The following is a 20,457-nucleotide window of genomic DNA, read 5'->3' on the forward strand; positions in this document are numbered from 1 at the left end:
TTTATCGTTGCCCAGCTCTAGTAATAAACTTAAATGGGAAAAGGTAATTTTGTTTTGTCGGATGAAGAGTGGGAGTGTCCATCCCAGTGGAGGAGCACAAAGTCACATGATTGAAATGTAGTTGAATGTGACCCGTTTGTCATATACCGTGTCATGGCGCACATTATTCACTGGGAGGGGGAGGGGCAGAATGCTGGAGAAACTGTGGTTGCCGGGAGACAGATCATAACCATGTGTTTTGGGACTGACAGAAATATTGGACACAAATTAACAAAGCAGCTTTTTTTGTCACTTTTCCACTCAAATTTGGAACAAAGTATTTTGACCTCAAAACTCCCGCCGTGGACATAATGTATGGATCATAGATGGAACATACTACTGACGGCTGGAAGAAGGCAATAACAACACACATTATTATTATGATTATGATTATTATTATCGATGTCACCAGCAGGAGGCCGGTCCATGTTTAGTCCTGACTCTGGCACCAGCAGGAGGCCGGTCCATGTTCAGTCCTGACTCTGGCACCAGCAGGAGGCCGGTCCATGTTTAGTCCTGACTCTGGCACCAGCAGGAGGCCGGTCCATGTTCAGTCCTGACTCTGGCACCAGCAGGAGGCCGGTCCATGTTTAGTCCTGACTCTGGCACCAGCAGGAGGCCGGTCCATGTTTAGTCCTGACTCTGGCACCAGCAGGAGGCAGGTCCATGTTTAGTCCTGACTCTGGCACCAGCAGGAGGCCGGTCCATGTTTAGTCCTGACTCTGGCACCAGCAGGAGGCCGGTCCATGTTTAGTCCTGACTCTGGCACCAGCAGGAGGCCGGTCCATGTTTAGTCCTGACTCTGGCACCAGCAGGAGGCCGGTCCATGTTTAGTCCTGACTCTGGCACCAGCAGGAGGCCGGTCCATGTTTAGTCCTGACTCTGGCACCAGCAGGAGGCCGGTCCATGTTTAGTCCTGACTCAGGCACCAGCAGGAGGCACAAACATGTCACAGATTCAGAGTCAGTGTTTTTCCACTGGGCCCCAGAGGCACAAGTGTCTCGTCTTCTCTCTTTTGTGTCTGCGTTGGACGTTCTTCTGACAGAGTTTGTGCGTTTCGAGTTTCTGCGACACATTTGAAAAAACGATCAAGTTCACAAGAGCCGCAACAAACCAGTGGAAAATTTTCACTTTATTCACTCTTCCTTTATGGCCTACTTTTACATGTGGCGTGCATCAAGGCGAGCAGTGATTGGCCAATAAAATCTAAAATCTGTGTCACAGCTATATTTAAATTGTTCTAAAATCATCCAGAATCATCTCGTTCCTCTCTGTGTTCAGTAGAATCATCTCGTGTCTGTGTTCAGTAGAATCATCTCATGTCTGTGTTCAGTAGAATCATCTCGTTCCTCTCTGTGTTCAGTAGAATCATCTCGTTCCTCTCTGTGTTCAGCAGATTCATCTCGTTCCTCTCTGTGTTCAGTAGAATCATCTCGTGTCTGTGTTCAGTAGAATCATCTCGTTCCTCTCTGTGTTCAGTAGAATCATCTAGTTTCTCTCTGTGTTCAGTAGAATCATCTCGTTCCTCTCTGTGTTCAGTAGAATCATCTCGTTCCTCTCTGTGTTCAGCAGATTCATCTCGTTCCTCTCTGTGTTCAGTAGAATCATCTCGTGTCTGTGTTCAGTAGAATCATCTCGTTCCTCTCTGTGTTCAGTAGAATCATCTAGTTTCTCTCTGTGTTCAGTAGAATCATCTCGTTCCTCTCTGTGTTCAGTAGAATCATCTCGTTCCTCTCTGTGTTCAGCAGATTCATCTCGTTCCTCTCTGTGTTCAGTAGAATCATCTCGTGTCTGTGTTCAGTAGAATCATCTCGTTCCTCTCTGTGTTCAGTAGAATCATCTAGTTTCTCTCTGTGTTCAGTAGAATCATCTCGTGTCTGTGTTCAGTAGAATCATCTCGTGGCTGTGTTCAGCAGATTCATCTCGTTCCTCTCTGTGTTCAGTAGAATCATCTCATTCCTCTCTGTGTTCAGTAGAATCATCTCGTGTCTGTGTTCAGTAAAATCATCTCGTGGCTGTGTTCAGTAGAATCATCTCGTTCCTCTCTGTGTTCAGTAGAATCATCTCATTCCTCTCTGTGTTCAGTAGAATCATCTCGTGTCTGTGTTCAGTAGAATCATCTCGTTCCTCTGTGTGTTCAGTAGAATCATCTCATTCCTCTCTGTGTTCAGTAGAATCATCTCGTGTCTGTGTTCAGTAGAATCATCTCGTTCCTCTCTGTGTTCAGCAGATGCAGTCTTGGTGTTGGTGGATGGTTGAGAGTGCCTCATGGACCTGCGAGTGTCCTCCAGATCGGTGCAGTGTGATGGGGGCGTGAACATGTTCTCTGCTCCGCCTCTGCTGCTGCGACACTGCAAACAAACACAGGTAGAACCAGAAACACCAAGGGAAGAACACTCAACGACTCAGCTCTGACTCGCTAAAACTATCATTAAACCAGGTCTGAGGGTGTCTGCTCTGAACCAGGACTGAAGGACTGAAGTATGAAGGAATAAACCAGGAATAAACCTGGTCTAGAACAGGACTAAACCTGGACTAAACCTGGTCGAGATCAGGACAAACCCTGGTCTAGAACAGGACTAAATCTGGTCTAGAATAGGACTAAACCTGGTCTAGAATAGGACTAAACCTGGTCTAGAACAGGACTAAACCTGGTCTAGAACAGGACTAAACCTGATCTAGAACAGGACTAAACCTGGTCTAGAACAGGACTAAACCTGATCTAGAACAGGACTAAATCAGGTCTAGAACAGGACTAAACCTGGTCTAGATCAGGACAAACCTGGTCTAGATCAGGACAAACTGTCTTTCATCATTCCAGTTAAACTCAGAAATGGAGAACAAGTCGAGAGACGAGATTCTCACTCGCAAAACCCGGAGCGATCAGAGTGAGTCCACTTTTATTTCTCTTATTGACTTTTCCAAAAACTCAAATATTCAGAGTTTAAAGGTCCAAATGAGCCTCCATGCGCCCTTTGTGGTGGTCCTCTGCTGGTGGTCCTCTGCAGGTGGTCCTCTGGTGGTGGTCCTCTGCAGGTGGTCCTCTGGTGGTGGTCCTCTGCAGGTGGTCCTCTGCAGGTGGTCCTCTGCAGGTGGTCCTCTGGTGGTGGTCCTCTGCAGGTGGTCCTCTGCTGGTGGTCCTCTGCTGGTGGTCCTCTGCAGGTGGTCCTCTGCAGGTGGTCCTCTGGTGGTGGTCCTCTGCAGGTGGTCCTCTGCAGGTGGTCCTCTGCAGGTGGTCCTCTGGTGGTGGTCCTCTGCAGGTGGTCCTCTGCTGGTGGTCCTCTGCTGGTGGTCCTCTGCAGGTGGTCCTCTGCTGGTGGTCCTCTGCTGGTGGTTCTCTGCAGGTGGTCCTCTGCTGGTGGTTCTCTGCAGGTGGTCCTCTGCTGGTGGTCCTCTGCTGGTGGTCCTCTGCAGGTGGTCCTCTGCAAGTGGTCCTCTGCAGGTGGTCCTCTGCAGGTGGTCCTCTGCAGGTGGTCCTCTGCTGGTGGTTCTCTGCAGGTGGTCCTCTACTGGTGGTCCTCTGCTGGTGGTTCTCTGCAGGTGGTCCTCTGCTGGTGGTCCTCTGCAGGTGGTCCCCTGCAAGTGGTCCTCTGCTGATGGTCCTCTGCAGGTGGTCCTCTGCAGGTGGTCCTCTGCTGGTGGTCCTCTGCAGGTGATCCTCTGCAAGTGGTCCTCTGCAGGTTGTCCTCTGGTGGTGGTCCTCTGGTGGTGGTCCTCTGGTGGTGGTCCTCTGGTGGTGGTCCTCTGGTGGTGGTCTGTTAACGTGGCGTGTGGGTTTGTGCAGGTGCAGAGGTTAAGAAGATCCTGAGGGAGCACATCATGAGCCGACATACCAACCACGAGAGAGCGCCCCCTGTGGCCAAAGCAGGCTTCAGGTGAGGCCTTTAACCAGGAGAATTCAGGTTCTGTGTGAACTTTGCACGTTCCCCAGACTCAGTGGGCAGATGTGCTAAGTTCTGGGGACCCTCCTGCTGTGAGTAGAGCACAGAAACGTGACATTGTTTTGATGTGGTTTGTAGAGTTCCAGTGTCAGAGGTTCTTCCTCCTCAAACGACCTCTGACCCCAGAACGCTGCTGCGCAGAACAGGTGCGTAAACCCCGCCTCCTTCCAAGCGGAGGTGACACGTACGAATGAGCCTTGACTAGAGTTTGTTCTCACAAACTTAAACCTGTTCATCAGACACGCCCTTCTCTGTTTACACATTATTGTCTATTTTTAACACTTTATTATACTTTATGAGTCACTGAAGTTCTGCTCAATAATCCAAGAGTGTTTCCCTCGTAAAAGTCTTTAGATAAAGTTTGACAAAAGTGAATCAAAAGTGTAATTCTTTGTAAATCTTAATGTTTTTTTTTTAATTGGGCTATAATAAGGACATATTTATTTCTCCAGTTAAATGTCACTGAACTTCATTCAAAGTCTGTCTTTGTTCATGAGCCTTATTATTAAAAGTAACATTTTATTATTAAAAGTAATATTTTATTGTTTTTTCAGAATGAATGAATTAATTTAGTTTTTCCGCTGAACAAACGGATGATTTGAGGTGTTTGTGTCCAGTGTCTGAGCCGACTCTGAAGTGGAAGCTGAAGAAGCTGATCGGAGCTCGGCCCAACCCTCTGCAGAGGAAGATCAGTGCGCCTCCTGCTGGCCGACGCAGGAGCGACACAGGCTCAGGTGCAGCACACGCAAGAAAACACGCTTACATGTTTACAAGTTTAACCTCACTTTTACATGTTTACAAGTTTAACCTCACTTTTTCATGTTTACAAGTTTAACCTCACTTTTACAAGTTTACAAGTTTGACCACGAATGTGGATCACCAGAAATACATTTAAAACATTGTAAATTACCTTAAAATGATCAAATAATTAAATATCTGCTTTGCCTGGAATGTGACATAGTATCTCCAGAGAAACAAGCTGTCATGTTACAGGTCAGATCTGTGGAGAGGCGCGCCTGCTTGTAGAACGATTATTTTTTCAGGGGCTTTAATTATATGTTAAATGTATTTGATCAGAATATGGACTCTTTGGGGTTTCGCCTCCTGCACCAACTTGTATCATTTTGTTGTTGTTTACATGCAAAATAAATACACGAAAAATGAATCAAAAGTGACAGTTTGTTGTTGTGTCACGTTCAGGAGCCGAGTGTCCCTGGAGCAGCAGCAGCAGCGCTCCAGGGTCCCAGAGCAGCTCCTGTGACAGCCTCCTGACCGACAGCGCCCTCCCTCTGACACACGAGGTACTGCAGGGTCTTAGAGGCGGGGCTTCTCACGGTGAAGAGGCAGGGCTTCTCACGGTGAAGAGGCGGGGCTTCTCATGGTGAAGAGGCGGGGCTTCTCATGGTGAAGAGGCGGGGCTTCTCACGGTGAAGAGGCGGGGCTTCTCCCTGGACCTGTTTCCATTATAAGCCGTTTCACATCAATATTACAGTTTGAACAAAGTGTAAAATGATGATGTTCAAAACGAAACACCTGAAACCAGAAACCACGCGTCTCCTTTAAGAGTGCGTCCTCCGGGTCAGACACCACGCGTCTCCTTTAAGAGTGCGTCCTCCGGGTTAGACACCACGCGTCTCCTTTAAGAGTGCATCCTCCGGGTTAGACACCACGCGTCTCCTTTAAGAGTGCGTCCTCCGGGTTAGACACCACGCGTCTCCTTTAAGAGTGTGTCCTCCGGGTCAGACACCACGCGTCTCCTTTAAGAGTGTGTCCTCCGGGTTAGACACCACGCGTCTCCTTTAAGAGTGCGTCCTCCAGGTCAGACACCACGCGTCTCCTTTAAGAGTGCGTCCTCCGGGTCAGACACCACGCGTCTCCTTTAAGAGTGCGTCCTCCAGGTCAGACACCACGCGTCTCCTTTAAGAGTGCGTCCTCCAGATCAGAGAATAACAGATGGAAATGTGTTTGTGACCACAGAGTCCGAGGCTTCTGTTGTCTCAGAAACGGGCGTCCAAACCCAACATCACCATGGGACTCCCGGCTCAGGTCAGTGCTCGTGACATCACAGCATCATCTTGTGACATCACCACATTATCTCGTGACAGAGCCCTGCCTTAGTGTGGACCTCACAGTAACCAGAGCCCTGTCTCATGTGTGTGGACCTCACAGTAACCAGAGCCCTGTCTCATGTGTGTGGATCTCACAGTAACCAGAGCTCTGTCTCATGTGTGTGGACCTCACAGTAACCAGAGCTCTGTCTCATGTATGTGGACCTCACAGTAACCAGAGCCCTGTCTCATGTGTGTGGATCTCACAGTAACCAGAGCCCTGTCTCATGTGTGTGGATCTCACAGTAACCAGAGCTCTGTCTCATGTATGTGGACCTCACAGTAACCAGAGCCCTGTCTCATGTGTGTGGATCTCACAGTAACCAGAGCTCTGTCTCATGTGTGTGGACCTCACAGTAACCAGTCTCATACTCCTCATACTCCAGAGCCCTGTCTCATTTGTGTGGACCTCACAGTAACCAGAGCTCTGTCTCATGTATGTGGACCTCACAGTAACCAGAGCCCTGTCTCATGTATGTGGACCTCACAGTATCCAGAGCCCTGTCTCATGTATGTGGATCTCACAGTAACCAGAGCTCTGTCTCATGTATGTGGACCTCACAGTAACCAGAGCCCTGTCTCATGTATGTGGACCTCACAGTAACCAGAGCCCTGTCTCATGTGTGTGGATCTCACAGTAACCAGAGCTCTGTCTCATGTGTGTGGACCTCACAGTAACCAGTCTCATACTCCTCATACTCCAGAGCCCTGTCTCATTTGTGTGGACCTCACAGTAACCAGAGCTCTGTCTCATGTATGTGGACCTCACAGTAACCAGAGCCCTGTCTCATGTATGTGGACCTCACAGTATCCAGAGCCCTGTCTCATGTATGTGGATCTCACAGTAACCAGAGCTCTGTCTCATGTATGTGGACCTCACAGTAACCAGAGCCCTGTCTCATGTATGTGGACCTCACAGTAACCAGAGCCCTGTCTCATGTGTGTGGATCTCACAGTAACCAGAGCTCTGTCTCATGTGTGTGGACCTCACAGTAACCAGTCTCATACTCCTCATACTCCAGAGCCCTGTCTCATTTGTGTGGACCTCACAGTAACCAGAGCTCTGTCTCATGTATGTGGACCTCACAGTAACCAGAGCTCTGTCTCATGTATGTGGACCTCACAGTAACCAGAGCCCTGTCTCATGTGTGTGGACCTCACAGTAACCAGAGCCCTGTCTCATGTATGTGGACCTCACAGTAACCAGAGCCCTGTCTCATTTGTGTGGACCTCACAGTATCCAGAGCTCTGTCTCATGTATGTGGACCTCACAGTAACCAGAGCCCTGTCTCATGTGTGTGGACCTCACAGTAACCAGAGCCCTGTCTCATGTATGTGGACCTCACAGTAACCAGAGCCCTGTCTCATGTATGTGGACCTCACAGTAACCAGAGCCCTGTCTCATGTATGTGGACCTCACAGTAACCAGAGCTCTGTCTCATGTATGTGGACCTCACAGTAACCAGAGCCCTGTCTCATTTGTGTGGACCTCACAGTATCCAGAGCTCTGTCTCATGTATGTGGACCTCACAGTAACCAGAGCTCTGTCTCATGTATGTGGACCTCACAGTAACCAGAGCCCTGTCTCATGTATGTGGATCTCACAGTAACCAGAGCCCTGTCTCATTTGTGTGGACCTCACAGTATCCAGAGCTCTGTCTCATGTATGTGGACCTCACAGTAACCAGAGCCCTGTCTCATGTGTGTGGACCTCACAGTAACCAGAGCCCTGTCTCATGTATGTGGACCTCACAGTAACCAGAGCTCTGTCTCATGTATGTGGACCTCACAGTAACCAGAGCCCTGTCTCATGTATGTGGACCTCACAGTAACCAGAGCCCTGTCTCATGTGTGTGGACCTCACAGTAACCAGAGCTCTGTCTCATGTGTGTGGACCTCACAGTAACCAGAGCCCTGTCTCATGTGTGTGGACCTCACAGTAACCAGAGCCCTGTCTCATGTGTGTGGACCTCACAGTAACCAGGGAACCACTTCCTGCTTCTCAGTTTGGGGACTTTCAGTTCCTCCGTCACTTTTGCATCTTCACGTTTCGTCTGTGGTCGAAACAACACTTTGTATTTATGACACTTCTGCAAAAGCTTTTTTTAGAAATGTTTTTTGTTGAATTATATTTACAATTTCAGACTAGAATAAGATTTAATACTAAATAATGAGTTATTTACAACTGTTTAAACCCGGTCTAAACCCAGGTCTAACCCAGGTCTAACCCAGGTCTAAACCCAGGTCTAACCCAGGTCTAACCCAGGTCTAAACCCGGTCTAAACCCAGGTCTAACCCAGGTCTAAACCCGGTCTAAACCCAGGTCTAACCCAGGTCTAACCCAGGTCTAACCCAGGTCTAACCCAGGTCTAACCCAGGTCTAACCCAGGTCTAAACCCGGTCTAAACCCAGGTCTAACCCAGGTCTAACCCAGGTCTAAACCCAGGTCTAACCCAGGTCTAAACCCAGGTCTAACCCAGGTCTAACCCAGGTCTAAACCCGGTCTAAACCCAGGTCTAACCCAGGTCTAACCCAGGTCTAAACCCGGTCTAAACCCAGGTGTAAACCCAGGTATAAACCCGGTCCAACCCAGATCTAAACCAGGTCTAACCCAGGTCTAAACCCGGTCTAAACCCAGGTGTAAACCCAGGTATAAACCCGGTCCAACCCAGATCTAAACCAGGTCTAAACCCGGTCTAAACCCAGGTGTAAACCCAGGTATAAACCCAGGTGTAAACCCGGTCTAACCCAGATCTAAACCAGGTCTAAACCCGGTCTAACCCAGGTCTAAACCCGGTCTAAACCCAGATCTAAACCCGGTCTAAACCCGGTCTAACCCAGGTCTAAACCCGGTCTAACCCAGGTCTAAACCAGGTCTAAACCCAGGTGTAAACCCAGATATAAACCCAGGTGTAAACCCAGATATAAACCCAGGTGTAAACCCGGTCTAACCCCGATCTAACCCAGGTCTAAACCCGGTCTAAACCCAAATCTAAACCCGGTCTAACCCTGTGGTCTCCCCTCCAGGCCGGACCCCCCTCTCTGTCACACTTCTCCCCGATGTTCATGCCTCTGGACGTGGCCTCAGCTCTGAGCCAGCGGCTGCAGCCGGTCCTGCTCCTGGATCAGAACACGGGACTTCTACATCACCAGTTTGTGGCACGTGAGTCCTGCCAATCACATCAGCAGCTTTTGACTGACTAGAACCAGGAAGTGCCATCCCATTAGTCTGTGCTGGCCTCCTGCTGGTGCTACAGTCAGGACTAAACATGGACCGGCCTCCTGCTGGTGCCTAGGTCAGGACTAAACATAGCCTCCTGCTGGTGCCAGAGTCAGGACTAAACATGGCCTCCTGCTGGTGCTAGAGTCAGGACTAAACATGGCCTCCTGCTGGTGCCTAGGTCAGGACTAAACATGGCCTCCTGCTGGTGCTAGAGTCAGGACTAAACATGGCCTCCTGCTGGTGCTAGAGTCAGGACTAAACATGGCCTCCTGCTGGTGCCAGAGTCAGGACTAAACATGGCCTCCTGCTGGTGCCAGAGTCAGGACTAAACATGGCCTCCTGCTGGTGCCTGAGTCAGGACTAAACATGGCCTCCTGCTGGTGCTAGAGTCAGGACTAAACATGGCCTCCTGCTGGTGCCAGAGTCAGGACTAAACATGGCCTCCTGCTGGTGCTAGAGTCAGGACTAAACATGGCCTCCTGCTGGTGCCAGAGTCAGGACTAAACATGGCCTCCTGCTGGTGCCAGAGTCAGGACTAAACATGGCCTCCTGCTGGTGCTATTGTCAGGACTAAACATGGCCTCCTGCTGGTGCCAGAGTCAGGACTAAACATGGCCTCCTGCTGGTGCCTGAGTCAGGACTAAACATGGCCTCCTGCTGGTGCTAGAGTCAGGACTAAACATGGCCTCCTGCTGGTGCTATTGTCAGGACTAAACATGGCCTCCTGCTGGTGCCAGAGTCAGGACTAAACATGGCCTCCTGCTGGTGCCAGAGTCAGGACTAAACATGGCCTCCTGCTGGTGCTAGAGTCAGGACTAAACATGGCCTCCTGCTGGTGCCTGAGTCAGGACTAAACATGGCCTCCTGCTGGTGCCAGAGTCAGGACTAAACATGGCCTCCTGCTGGTGCCAGAGTCAGGACTAAACATGGCCTCCTGCTGGTGCTAGAGTCAGGACTAAACATGGCCTCCTGCTGGTGCCAGAGTCAGGACTAAACATGGCCTCCTGCTGGTGGACCTCATCCTTGCTGTGTCTTTGTTCCGCTGCAGTGCCAGACTTGGGCTCCGGGCCGGTGCCTCCACAGCGCCCCCTGTCTGCTCTCAGAGGCAGGGATGGCCTCGCCCTCGGCTCCCACAGGACCCTGAAGAGGACCCGGTCCGAGCCCACGCCGTACACGCCGCAGACGCCGTCGCCGCTGCTCCTCCCCCCTGGACCACACCCACACTCCGCCCTCCTCCTCCCCCCTGCCCCCTTCCTCACCCAAAACCTCTCGACCCGCTCTGGACTGGACCGCTTCAAGTCCAACACTCCACTCAGCAAGGCAAGTCCTCCTGGTACTGCACCTGCTATGACTGCAAGCACCACCCTTACATCACCATGACAACTACAAGAACTACTACTACTCCTTTAATATACTACCATAACCATGTTTACGAGCTCATCTTCTCTGAGCCTCACAAAGATCTGGAGCTGCGAGTTCACGTCGTCCTTTATTTCCCCGCGGTAATTCCCTCTGCTGCCAGTAGATGGAGCGCTAACACTTCTCTCTCTCGTGCAGATACTGTCAGAGGATCTGGATTTAGAGGAGACCAGATCCCGGTCCAGATCCCGGTCCAGCTCCCGGTCCAGCTCCTGGTCCAGCTCTGGTCCAGTTTCAGATCCTGGTTCAGATGTGGGCCCGGTCTGTGGGTCGGGTCAGAGCCGTAGACCCAGCGTGGACTCGGTCTATGACTCTGAGTCCAACGCCTCGTCCAGAGAGAGTCTGTCCGAGTCGGCTCACGGCGTCCGCCAGGTTCGTCTTTTCACTGACCAAAACTGTACGAGCAACGGTTTTTTCAAAGTAATATTACTCAAGTAGAAGTACAAAGCAAGACTGAAGTAAGAGTAAAAGAGCACGGGCCGTTTTAATGCAACATTGATCTTGATTTGTGCAGTTTTTACTCATATTTACAGTTAAATTACAATGAAATAAAATATCTGTTATATATTTGATGACATTATAATATATTTGATTACACAGTAATGTCATGGTGGACACACTAGGGGGCAGTGTTGTGCTACTTTTACAATTGGGTTTTCGAGATGTCACAAATATCTCTGTTATATCTCTGAGCTCAGAAATCTGCTGTTTTAAATGTTCCATGTTTCATGTTCCATGTTTCATGTTTCGTGTTCCGTGTTCCGTGTTCCTTGTTTTGTGTTACGTGTTACGTGTTTTGTGTTTTGTGTTTTGTGTCTCGTGTTTCGCGTTCCGTGTTCCGTGTTCCGTGTCTCGTGTTTCGTGTTTCGTGTTCCTTGTTCCTTGTTCCTTGTTCCTTGTTTCGTGTTATGTGTTACGTGTTTTGTGTCACGTGTCACGTGTCACGTGTCCCGTGTCTCGCGTTCCGCGTTTAGCGTTTCGTGTTTCGTGTTACGTGTCTCGTGTTTCGTGTTTCGTGTTTCGTGTTCCGTGTTCCGTGTTCCTTGTTCCTTGTTCCTTGTTTCGTGTTATGTGTTATGTGTTACGTGTTTTGTGTTTTGTGTCTCGTGTCACGTGTCTCGCGTTCCGCGTTTAGCGTTTCGTGTTTCGCGTTTCGTGTTTCTTGTTTCATGTAAATAAATCCTGTTGTTTACAGTTTCACAGTGTCACATGTCACTCTCAGAGAGTCCAAAAGTCCGGCCCCCCTCAGGACTCTGACTCCGCCCAGATTTGGTCTCACCTTCGTCTGAACCGAACCCAGTCGTCTCCAGCCTCAACCGCCGTCTGCCCCGCTCCACAGCCCCCGCGCCCCCTAGCTTTCACTACAGGTACTGCACATACTACTACTACTACTACTACTAATCCTACTACAGGCCCCCTAGCTTTCACTGCAGGTACTACTACTACTACTACTACTACTACTACTACTACTACTACTACTACTACTACTGTACGACTCTCGGTGAGGAGGTTGTGGGTTCGAGTCCCTGAGTGTGTGTGTGTTTGCAGGTCTGGTGTACGACTCTCAGTGAGGAGGTTGTGGGTTCAAGTCCCTGAGTGTGTGTGTGTGTGTGTGTGTGTTTGCAGGTCTGGTGTACGACTCTCAGTGAGGAGGTTGTGGGTTCGAGTCCCTGAGTGTGTGTGTGTGTGTGTGTGTGTTTGCAGGTCTGGTGTACTACTCTCAGTTAGGAGGTTGTGGGTTCGAGTCCCTGAGTGTGTGTGTGTGTGTGTTTGCAGGTCTGGTGTACGACTCTCTGTGAGGAGGTTGTGGGTTCGAGTCCCTGAGTGTGTGTGTTTGCAGGTCTGGTGTACGACTCTCAGTGAGGAGGTTGTGGGTTCAAGTCCCTGAGTGTGTGTGTGTTTGTGTGTGTGTGTTTGCAGGTCTGGTGTACGACTCTCAGTGAGGAGGTTGTGGGTTCGAGTCCCTGAGTGTGTGTGTGTGTTTGCAGGTCTGGTGTACGACTCTCAGTGAGGAAGTTGTGGGTTCGAGTCCCTGAGGGTGTGTGTGTTTAAAGGTCTGGTGTACGACTCTCAGTGAGGAAGTTGTGGGTTCGAGTCCCTGAGGGTGTGTGTGTTTGCAGGTCTGGTGTACGACTCTCAGTGAGGAGGTTGTGGGTTCGAGTCCCTGAGTGTGTGTGTGTTTGCAGATCTGGTGTACGACTCTCAGTGAGGAGGTTGTGGGTTCGAGTCCCTGAGTGTGTGTGTGTTTGCAGATCTGGTGTACGACTCTCAGTGAGGAGGTTGTGGGTTCGAGTCCCTGAGTGTGTGTGTGTTTGCAGATCTGGTGTACGACTCTCAGTGAGGAGGTTGTGGGTTTGAGTCCCTGAGTGTGTGTGTGTGTGTTTGCAGGTCTGGTGTACGACTCTCAGATGCAGAAACACGAGTGCAGATGTGGACACTCCATTCGTCACCCTGAACATCCAGAACGCACCCAGAGCATCTGGACTCGGCTCAACGAGAAGGGCCTCCGCAGGTTCTGTGAGGTAATGCTTGAGACATTATTGCTTTGCCCGCAATGTTCCACAATGTGACATTAAACTTGTATATCGGTATTGTAATAAAGGTGTTTTTTATTGCTCAAAAATATGACATGGTGCCCTTCATTTATCCAGGCCTGTTGTGAGAACATGACGTAACCCTGACTCTTATTAATTGTGGTAAACACGACAACAAAATAACAAAAACCCTCCAGAAAAGTTGCCCACGATGCATTTCGAGACCTCAAATATGATTTCTTCTCTCATTTATTGCATGATAAGTAGATACAGTTTAATCAGAAGTGCAGCGGCTCGTGTGATGGTGATAATAGTGAGGCCACTGACGCAGAACTGCTGCCACACCTTTGTCCGTCTGCCTCAGGGCGGCTTTGTCTCATCATCACCAGACTTTTCACGTAAACAGCTGCATGTTGCTCCTCTCTGCAGCTCCTCCCGAGCAGAAAGGCCTCGCTGAAGGAGCTGCAGTCGGTTCATTCAGAAAACCATGTCCTGATGTTCGGCTGTGACCCTCTGGAACTGGTCAGACTCGACAGCCGCAAACTGACCGGTAAAAACAACAACAACAGAGGAAATATCACATTCCAACAGCCGTAACAGAACGTTTCAATTATTTCTTTAGATTCAAAACATTTGCTTAAAAACGTTTGATACAACACATTAGATTCAATTGTTAAGATGATAAATATTAAAATATATACTTTGGATTAGAACTGTAACATTTCATTAAAAACATTTTATTCAAAACATTCAATTAAAATCAAACAATTAAAAACATATTAAAAGATGTGATTGTCTCTGCAGAGATCCTGTGCAGACGGCTCCTGCTGCTGCTGCCGTGTGGAGGGATCGGGGTGAGTCTCACAAGACGCTGGAGTCCTGGTTTAGTCCTGGTTTAGTCCAGGTTTAGTCCAGGTTTAGTCCTGGTTTAGTCCTGGTTTAGTCCTGGTTTAGTCCTGGTTTAGTCCAGGTTTAGTCCAGGTTTAGTCCTGGTTTAGTCCTGGTTTAGTCCTGGTTTAGTTTAGGTTTGGTCCTGGTTTAGTCTTGGTTTAGTCCTGGTTTAGTCCTGGTTTAGTCCAGGTTTAGTCCTGGTTTAGTCCTGGTTTAGTCTAGGTTTGGTCCTGGTTTAATCCTGGTTTAGTCCTGGTTTAGTCCTGGTTTAGTCCTGGTTTAGTCCAGGTTTAGTCCAGGTTTAGTCCAGGTTTAGTCCTGGTTTAGTCCTGGTTTAGTCCAGGTTTAGTCCAGGTTTTGTCCTGGTTTAGTCCTGGTTTAGTCTAGGTTTGGTCCTGGTTTAGTCTTGGTTTAGTCCTGGTTTAGTCCTGGTTTAGTCCAGGTTTAGTCCAGGTTTAGTCCTGGTTTAGTCCTGGTTTAGTCTAGGTTTGGTCCTGGTTTAGTCCTGGTTTAGTCCTGGTTTAGTCCTGGTTTAGTCCTGGTTTAGTCTAGGTTTGGTCCTGGTTTAGTCCTGGTTTAGTCCTGGTTTAGTCCTGGTTTAGTCCTGGTTTAGTCCTGGTTTAGTCCAGGTTTAGTCCGAATTCAGTCCAGGTTTAGTCCAGATTCAGTCCAGATTCAGTCCAGGTTTAGTCCAGATTCAGTCCAAATTTTGTCCAGGTTTAGTCCAGATTTAGTCCAGGTTTAGTTCAGATTTAGTACAGGTTTAGTCCAGATTTAGTCCAGGTTTAGTCCAGATTCAGTCCAGATTCAGTCCAGGTTTAGTCCAGATTTAGTCCAGGTTTAGTTCAGGTTTAGCCAAGGTTCAGTCCAGGTTTAGTCCAGGTTCAGTCCAGGTTTAGTCCAGGTTTAATACAGGTTTAGTCCAGGTTTAGTCCAGGTTTAAATCTAATGTATAGTGGCACACTTTGATAATGTACACTGTATATAATTATATATTCTCTTTTTATTGTTATTATTATTATTAATATTATTACTACTGTCAGTTACTCTAGGGCTGCACATAATCATTATTTCCAGCTAGAGGGCGCTATTTCTACTAAATCTAAAATATGGTGCCTGAAGGCTTTTAGGAAGACAATATATTTAAACATGAAGTTTATTGTTAAAAATGCCACTGTCTTTGCTATAAAGAGTCTTTTAACCTGTGTTTTAATCTGTATAAATACATAAAGTCCAGATAATATGTAATTCATCAAAATATGATTGTGATTATTTTGATAGTCGATTAGTCATGATTATTCAGATGTTACTAATGCAGCTACTCCAGTTTGTACTTATACCAGTCACAAACGCAGTAAAGCAGGTGATGTCACACGTACTGCCCTCCGCTGACCCGACTCGACCATGAATGAATCATATTCGTCAGTGGTCTGGGATCTTAAAGCGTGAAACTATAGAGATAAATGGAATGAATAAACAACTCCAGATTTGGACGTAAATCTGGTTTGACACCGTGGACAGAGACAAAAGAGTGAAAATGGACAGAAGCGAAGCCAAAAGAACTAAAGATAGAAGGAGACATGTGGCGTTTGACGAGAGAAGAAAGAACGAGACGGATTAAGAGACACAAGAACGACCCAACATGAGTTTAATATTATTTCTCACTCACGTTTTTGGTTGGTCTCTATTTATCGAACTTATTTGATCTATTTATCGCACTGATCTGCACTTATCTGGTCACTTAGCTTGGACAGTGGCTTCTACATTCGCTGGGGAAAGTGTGGTGAAAGTCTGATTGAGGTGAACTCGAGCGCATTTGGACAGAACGATACGGTTTGGACATTCAGCAGTTGGACGTGGCTGTGAGGGAGGAGTGATGGGATGGAACCAGAGGGAGACGAAGAGATGAAGAGGGAGATGAAGAGGGAAATGACTTTGAGCCTGCTTGAGACTGTGATGGAGAAAAAGAGAACGTGCAGACAAGAAGAGTGACAGGAGCAGAGACAGGAGACCCAGAGTGACCCAGGGTGACCCTAAGTGACCCAAAGTGACCCAGAGTGACCCGAAGTAACCCAAAGTGACCCAAAGTGACCCAGAGTGACCCAGAGTGACCCGAAGTAACCCAAAGTGACCCAGAGTGACCCAGAGTGACCCAAAGTGACCCAAAGTGACACAGAGTGACCCAAAGTGACCCAAAGTGACCCAGAATGACCCAGAGTGACCCAAAGTGACCCAAAGTGATCCAGAGTGACCCTAAGTGACCCAAAATGACCCAGAGTGACTCAGAGTGACCTGAAGTGACCCAAAGTGACCCACAGTGACCCAAAGTGACACAGAGTGACCCAAAGTGACCCGAAGTAACCCAAAGTGACCCAGAGTGACCCACAGTGACCCAAAGTGACCCAAAGTGACACAGAGTGACCCAAAGTGACCCGAAGTAACCCAAAGTGACCCAGAGTGACCCACAGTGACCCAAAGTGACCCAAAGTGACACAGAGTGACCCAAAGTGACCCAAAATGACCCAGAGTGACCCAGAGTGACCCGAAGTAACCCAAAGTGACCCATAGTTACCCAGAGTGACCCAAAGTGACCCAAAGTGACACAGAGTGACCCAAAGTGACCCAAAATGACCCAGAGTGACCCAGAGTGACCCGAAGTAACCCAAAGTGACCCATAGTTACCCAGAGTGACCCAAAGTGACCCAAAGTGACACAGAGTGACCCAAAGTGACCCAAAGTGACCCAGAATGACCCAGAGTGACCCAAAGTGACCCAAAGTGATCCAGAGTGACCCTAAGTGACCCAAAGTGACCCAGAGTGACTCAGAGTGACCTGAAGTGACCCAAAGTGACCCACAGTGACCCAAAGTGACACAGAGTGACCCAAAGTGACCCGAAGTAACCCAAAGTGACCCAGAGTGACCCACAGTGACCCAAAGTGACCCAAAGTGACACAGAGTGACCCAAAGTGACCCGAAGTAACCCAAAGTGACCCAGAGTGACCCACAGTGACCCAAAGTGACCCAAAGTGACACAGAGTGACCCAAAGTGACCCGAAGTAACCCAAAGTGACCCAGAGTGACCCACAGTGACCCAAAGTGACCCAAAGTGACACAGAGTGACCCAAAGTGACCCGAAGTAACCCAAAGTGACCCAAAGTGACCCAAAGCCGTGGTCTCGTTTCAGGTGGACATCGACACGATTTGGAACGAGCTGCACACGTCCACAGCCTCTCGAGTCGCGGCCGGCTGCGTTACTGACCTGGCCCTGAAGGTGGCGCAGGGAGAGCTCAAGGTCTGGACACTGTCTCACACACAAATGTCTTTGTCTTTGTCCGGTTTGTGTTCAACCGACTGAAAATGACCATCAACCTTTGGACCGATAATTAAATGATTGTTTCTACTTTCTCTTTTACTGTTAATTACAATAAACTGAACATTCACCATCCACTTCAATGCAAATAGCTCCCTCTAGAGTTCATTACCGTGTCCTGCGGTGCAGACAAATGACCAGCATTTCACACTTTTAAACGTCTTTATCACTTTAACTCTTGCTGTAGACCTCTTTAACCTTTTCAAACGTTTCAAACTTGAACTCTGTGAACTCTGAAGTCTCTGAACCCTGCACTCTCTGAACTCTGAACTCTCTGACCTCTGAACCCTGCACTCTCTGAACTCTGAACTCTCTGACCTCTGAACCCTGCACTCTCTGAACTCTGAACTCTCTGAACCCTACACTCGCTGAACTCGGACCTCTGAACTCTGAACTCTCTGATCTCTCTGATCTCTCTGATCTCTCTGAACCCTGAACACTCTGAATTCTGACCTCTGAACTCTCTGAACCCTGAACTCGTGACCTGTGTCTCGTCGTGACGGTGTCGTTGTGTTTCTCTCGTGGCAGAACGGCTTCGCGGTGGTGCGGCCTCCTGGACACCACGCCACACACTCTTACCCGCTGTGAGTATATTTAAAGGAGGAGATGGAGAGGTTATTAAGGTCACGATTATTACTTTGTATTGACATAACGCTTATTTGTCTTGTGTCCAATTTACAAAAGTTTGGATATTCTAAATTTGGGTTACAAAAAAAGAAGAGAGAGAGATATTTGTGTTTGTTTGCCACATAAATACGATGAGATTTGAGCTTTACGGGTTAATTATTATTATTATGTGTTATTGTCGTTTCATTCTGCTCATCATTTGCAGCTCGTGTCTTTTATCATCTGTTATTGCTCTCTCTGGAATGTTCCGCTGTGCGACTTTAACGTGTCTGCCATACAAAGTCAAAGCCCAGTGCATTTTCACATGATTTGTGTCGTACGTTAGCGACTTTAGCGACAATGCTAGCTCAGCGCTCTGTCCGTGTGATTTATGCGTTTGATTGTAAACTCGTTAAAATGTGTCAAGCTCGTCTCTGCTCCAAGTTAAAACCCGCTGACACACACTTCTGCCGCCGACCGTGTGTGTGTGTGTGTGTCTGTGTGTGTGTGTGTGTCTGTGTGTGTGTATGTGTGTGTGTGTGTGTGTGTGTGTCTGTGTGTGTGTATGTGTGTGTGTGTGTGTGTGTCTGTGTGTGTGTATGTGTGTGTGTGTGTGTGTGTGTCTGTGTGTGTGTGTGTGTGTGTCTGTGTCTGTGTGTGTAAGATAAGATAAGATAATCCTTTATTGTCCCACATGGGGAAATTCCATTGATGCAACGCAGGTAGATGCGTGTGTGTGTGTCTGTGTGTCTGTGTGTGTGTGTGTCTGTGTGTGTGTGTGTGTGTGTGTGTGTGTGTGTCTGTGTGTGTGTGTGTGTGTGTGTGTGTGTGTCTGTGTGTGTGTGTGTCTGTGTGTGTGTGTGTGTCTGTGTGTCTGTGTGTGTGTGTGTGTCTGTGTATTGATTTAGTTTATCACATTTTTGTCCAGACTGTTACTTGAGTAGTAGTTTTCCCAAAGGGTTTTAAAATTTACTTAAATCACTACTTTGTACATAAGAGAGTAGAGAGAGAGTAGTTATTAAGATAAGATATTCCTTTATTGTCCCACATGGGGAAATTTCATTGGTGCAACGCAGGTAGATACAGAAGAACAGAACACTTATAGGAAGTCTGAAAAACACTTTCAGTAGAAGATCTACTATAAATAAATAAAAACTCCCATAGACAAATAAATAAATAAATACATAAATACCATTGCATGTGATCACGACAGTAATTGCACATGAATATGTGTCACGACAGCACATAGATTGCACATGAATTTCACAGTAATTGCACATGAATTGCACATGAATTCCAACACCAATTGCACATATGACAGAATTGCACATCAGTATTAGGTTAGGTCAGTATTGCGAGTGTTCAGTACTAACAGTTTTTGTTATAAAGTCTGACAGCAGCAGGAAGGAAAGACCTGCGAAACCTTTCCTTCACACATCGAGGGTGGATCAGTCTCTCACTGAAGCTGCTCTCCAGAGCGGAGAGAGTGTCCTGCAGGGGGCGACAATCATGGTCCAGCATAGATGTGAATCTAGCCAGGACCCTCCTGTCCCCCACCTCCTGCACCGAGTCCAGAGCACAGCCCAGGACGGAGCTGGACTTCTTGATGACTCTGTCCAGCTTCTTACTCTCCCTCTCTGTGATGCTGCTGCTCCAGCAGGCCACACCATACAGGAGGGCTGATGCCACCACAGAGTCGTAGAAGGGCTTCAGGAGTGGCCCTGTCACTCCAAAAGACCTGAGTCTCCTCAGGAGGTAGAGCCGACTCTGGCTCTTCCTGCACAGTGCGTCTGTGTTATGAGTCCAGTCCAGTTTGTGGTTCAGATGAACACCAGGTACTTGTATGAGTCCACTCTCTCAATGTCCCGTCCCTGGATGTTCACTGGTGAGGGGGCAGTGGGGTGGTGTCTGCGGAAGTCCACCACCATCTCCTTGGTCTTCCCTGCGTTGATGAGGAGGTGGTTCCGCTGACACCAGTCCACAAAGTCCTGCGCCAGTCCTCTGTACTCCGCGTCATCGTCGTCCGTGATGAGTCCGATGATGGCAGAGTCATCAGAGAACTTCTGCAGGACACAGCTGTCCGTGTCATGTCTGAAGTCTGCAGTGTAAAGGGTGAAGAGATATTCAATGAATTGCAATTAATTGATAATAAATAATTGCCATAATTTAGTAATTAAATAATTGTTAACTTGTCTTTACGTACTGTAGGTTTCATGAGCTGAGAAAATAAGCTTTATGACTCAAATTGAGTCATAAAGTACTGTAAATCCATGAAAATTACAGTCTTTAGACCCTAAATGTGCTTCAGCAGCTTCACTTCAGCTT

At 48.1% G+C, this 20,457-nt stretch overlaps 1 protein-coding gene across 1 annotated transcript in view; it reads left to right on the forward strand.

The window, feature by feature from the left end:
* Nucleotides 1–2,270: 2,270 nt before the first annotated feature.
* Nucleotides 2,271–20,457, forward strand: part of LOC140366259 (histone deacetylase 7-like) — a 50,237-nt gene continuing 32,050 nt past the window's right edge. Inside the window, exons 1-16 of the mRNA XM_072452926.1 lie at nt 2,271–2,406; nt 2,861–2,927; nt 3,824–3,914; nt 4,059–4,126; nt 4,598–4,714; nt 5,181–5,281; nt 5,958–6,026; nt 9,116–9,251; nt 10,360–10,631; nt 10,869–11,102; nt 11,953–12,097; nt 13,119–13,252; nt 13,694–13,814; nt 14,069–14,118; nt 17,341–17,448; nt 18,055–18,110. Of these exons, the coding sequence (XP_072309027.1) occupies nt 2,308–2,406; nt 2,861–2,927; nt 3,824–3,914; nt 4,059–4,126; nt 4,598–4,714; nt 5,181–5,281; nt 5,958–6,026; nt 9,116–9,251; nt 10,360–10,631; nt 10,869–11,102; nt 11,953–12,097; nt 13,119–13,252; nt 13,694–13,814; nt 14,069–14,118; nt 17,341–17,448; nt 18,055–18,110 (1,868 nt within the window). The 5' untranslated portion in view covers nt 2,271–2,307. The remainder of the gene's footprint in view (nt 2,407–2,860; nt 2,928–3,823; nt 3,915–4,058; nt 4,127–4,597; nt 4,715–5,180; nt 5,282–5,957; nt 6,027–9,115; nt 9,252–10,359; nt 10,632–10,868; nt 11,103–11,952; nt 12,098–13,118; nt 13,253–13,693; nt 13,815–14,068; nt 14,119–17,340; nt 17,449–18,054; nt 18,111–20,457) is intronic.

Source organism: Eucyclogobius newberryi, unplaced genomic scaffold (assembly GCF_026437365.1).
Source record: "Eucyclogobius newberryi isolate DKJ021-1_F unplaced genomic scaffold, fEucNew1.0.hap1 SCAF_19, whole genome shotgun sequence".
Taxonomy (NCBI): Eukaryota; Metazoa; Chordata; class Actinopteri; order Gobiiformes; family Gobiidae; genus Eucyclogobius; species Eucyclogobius newberryi.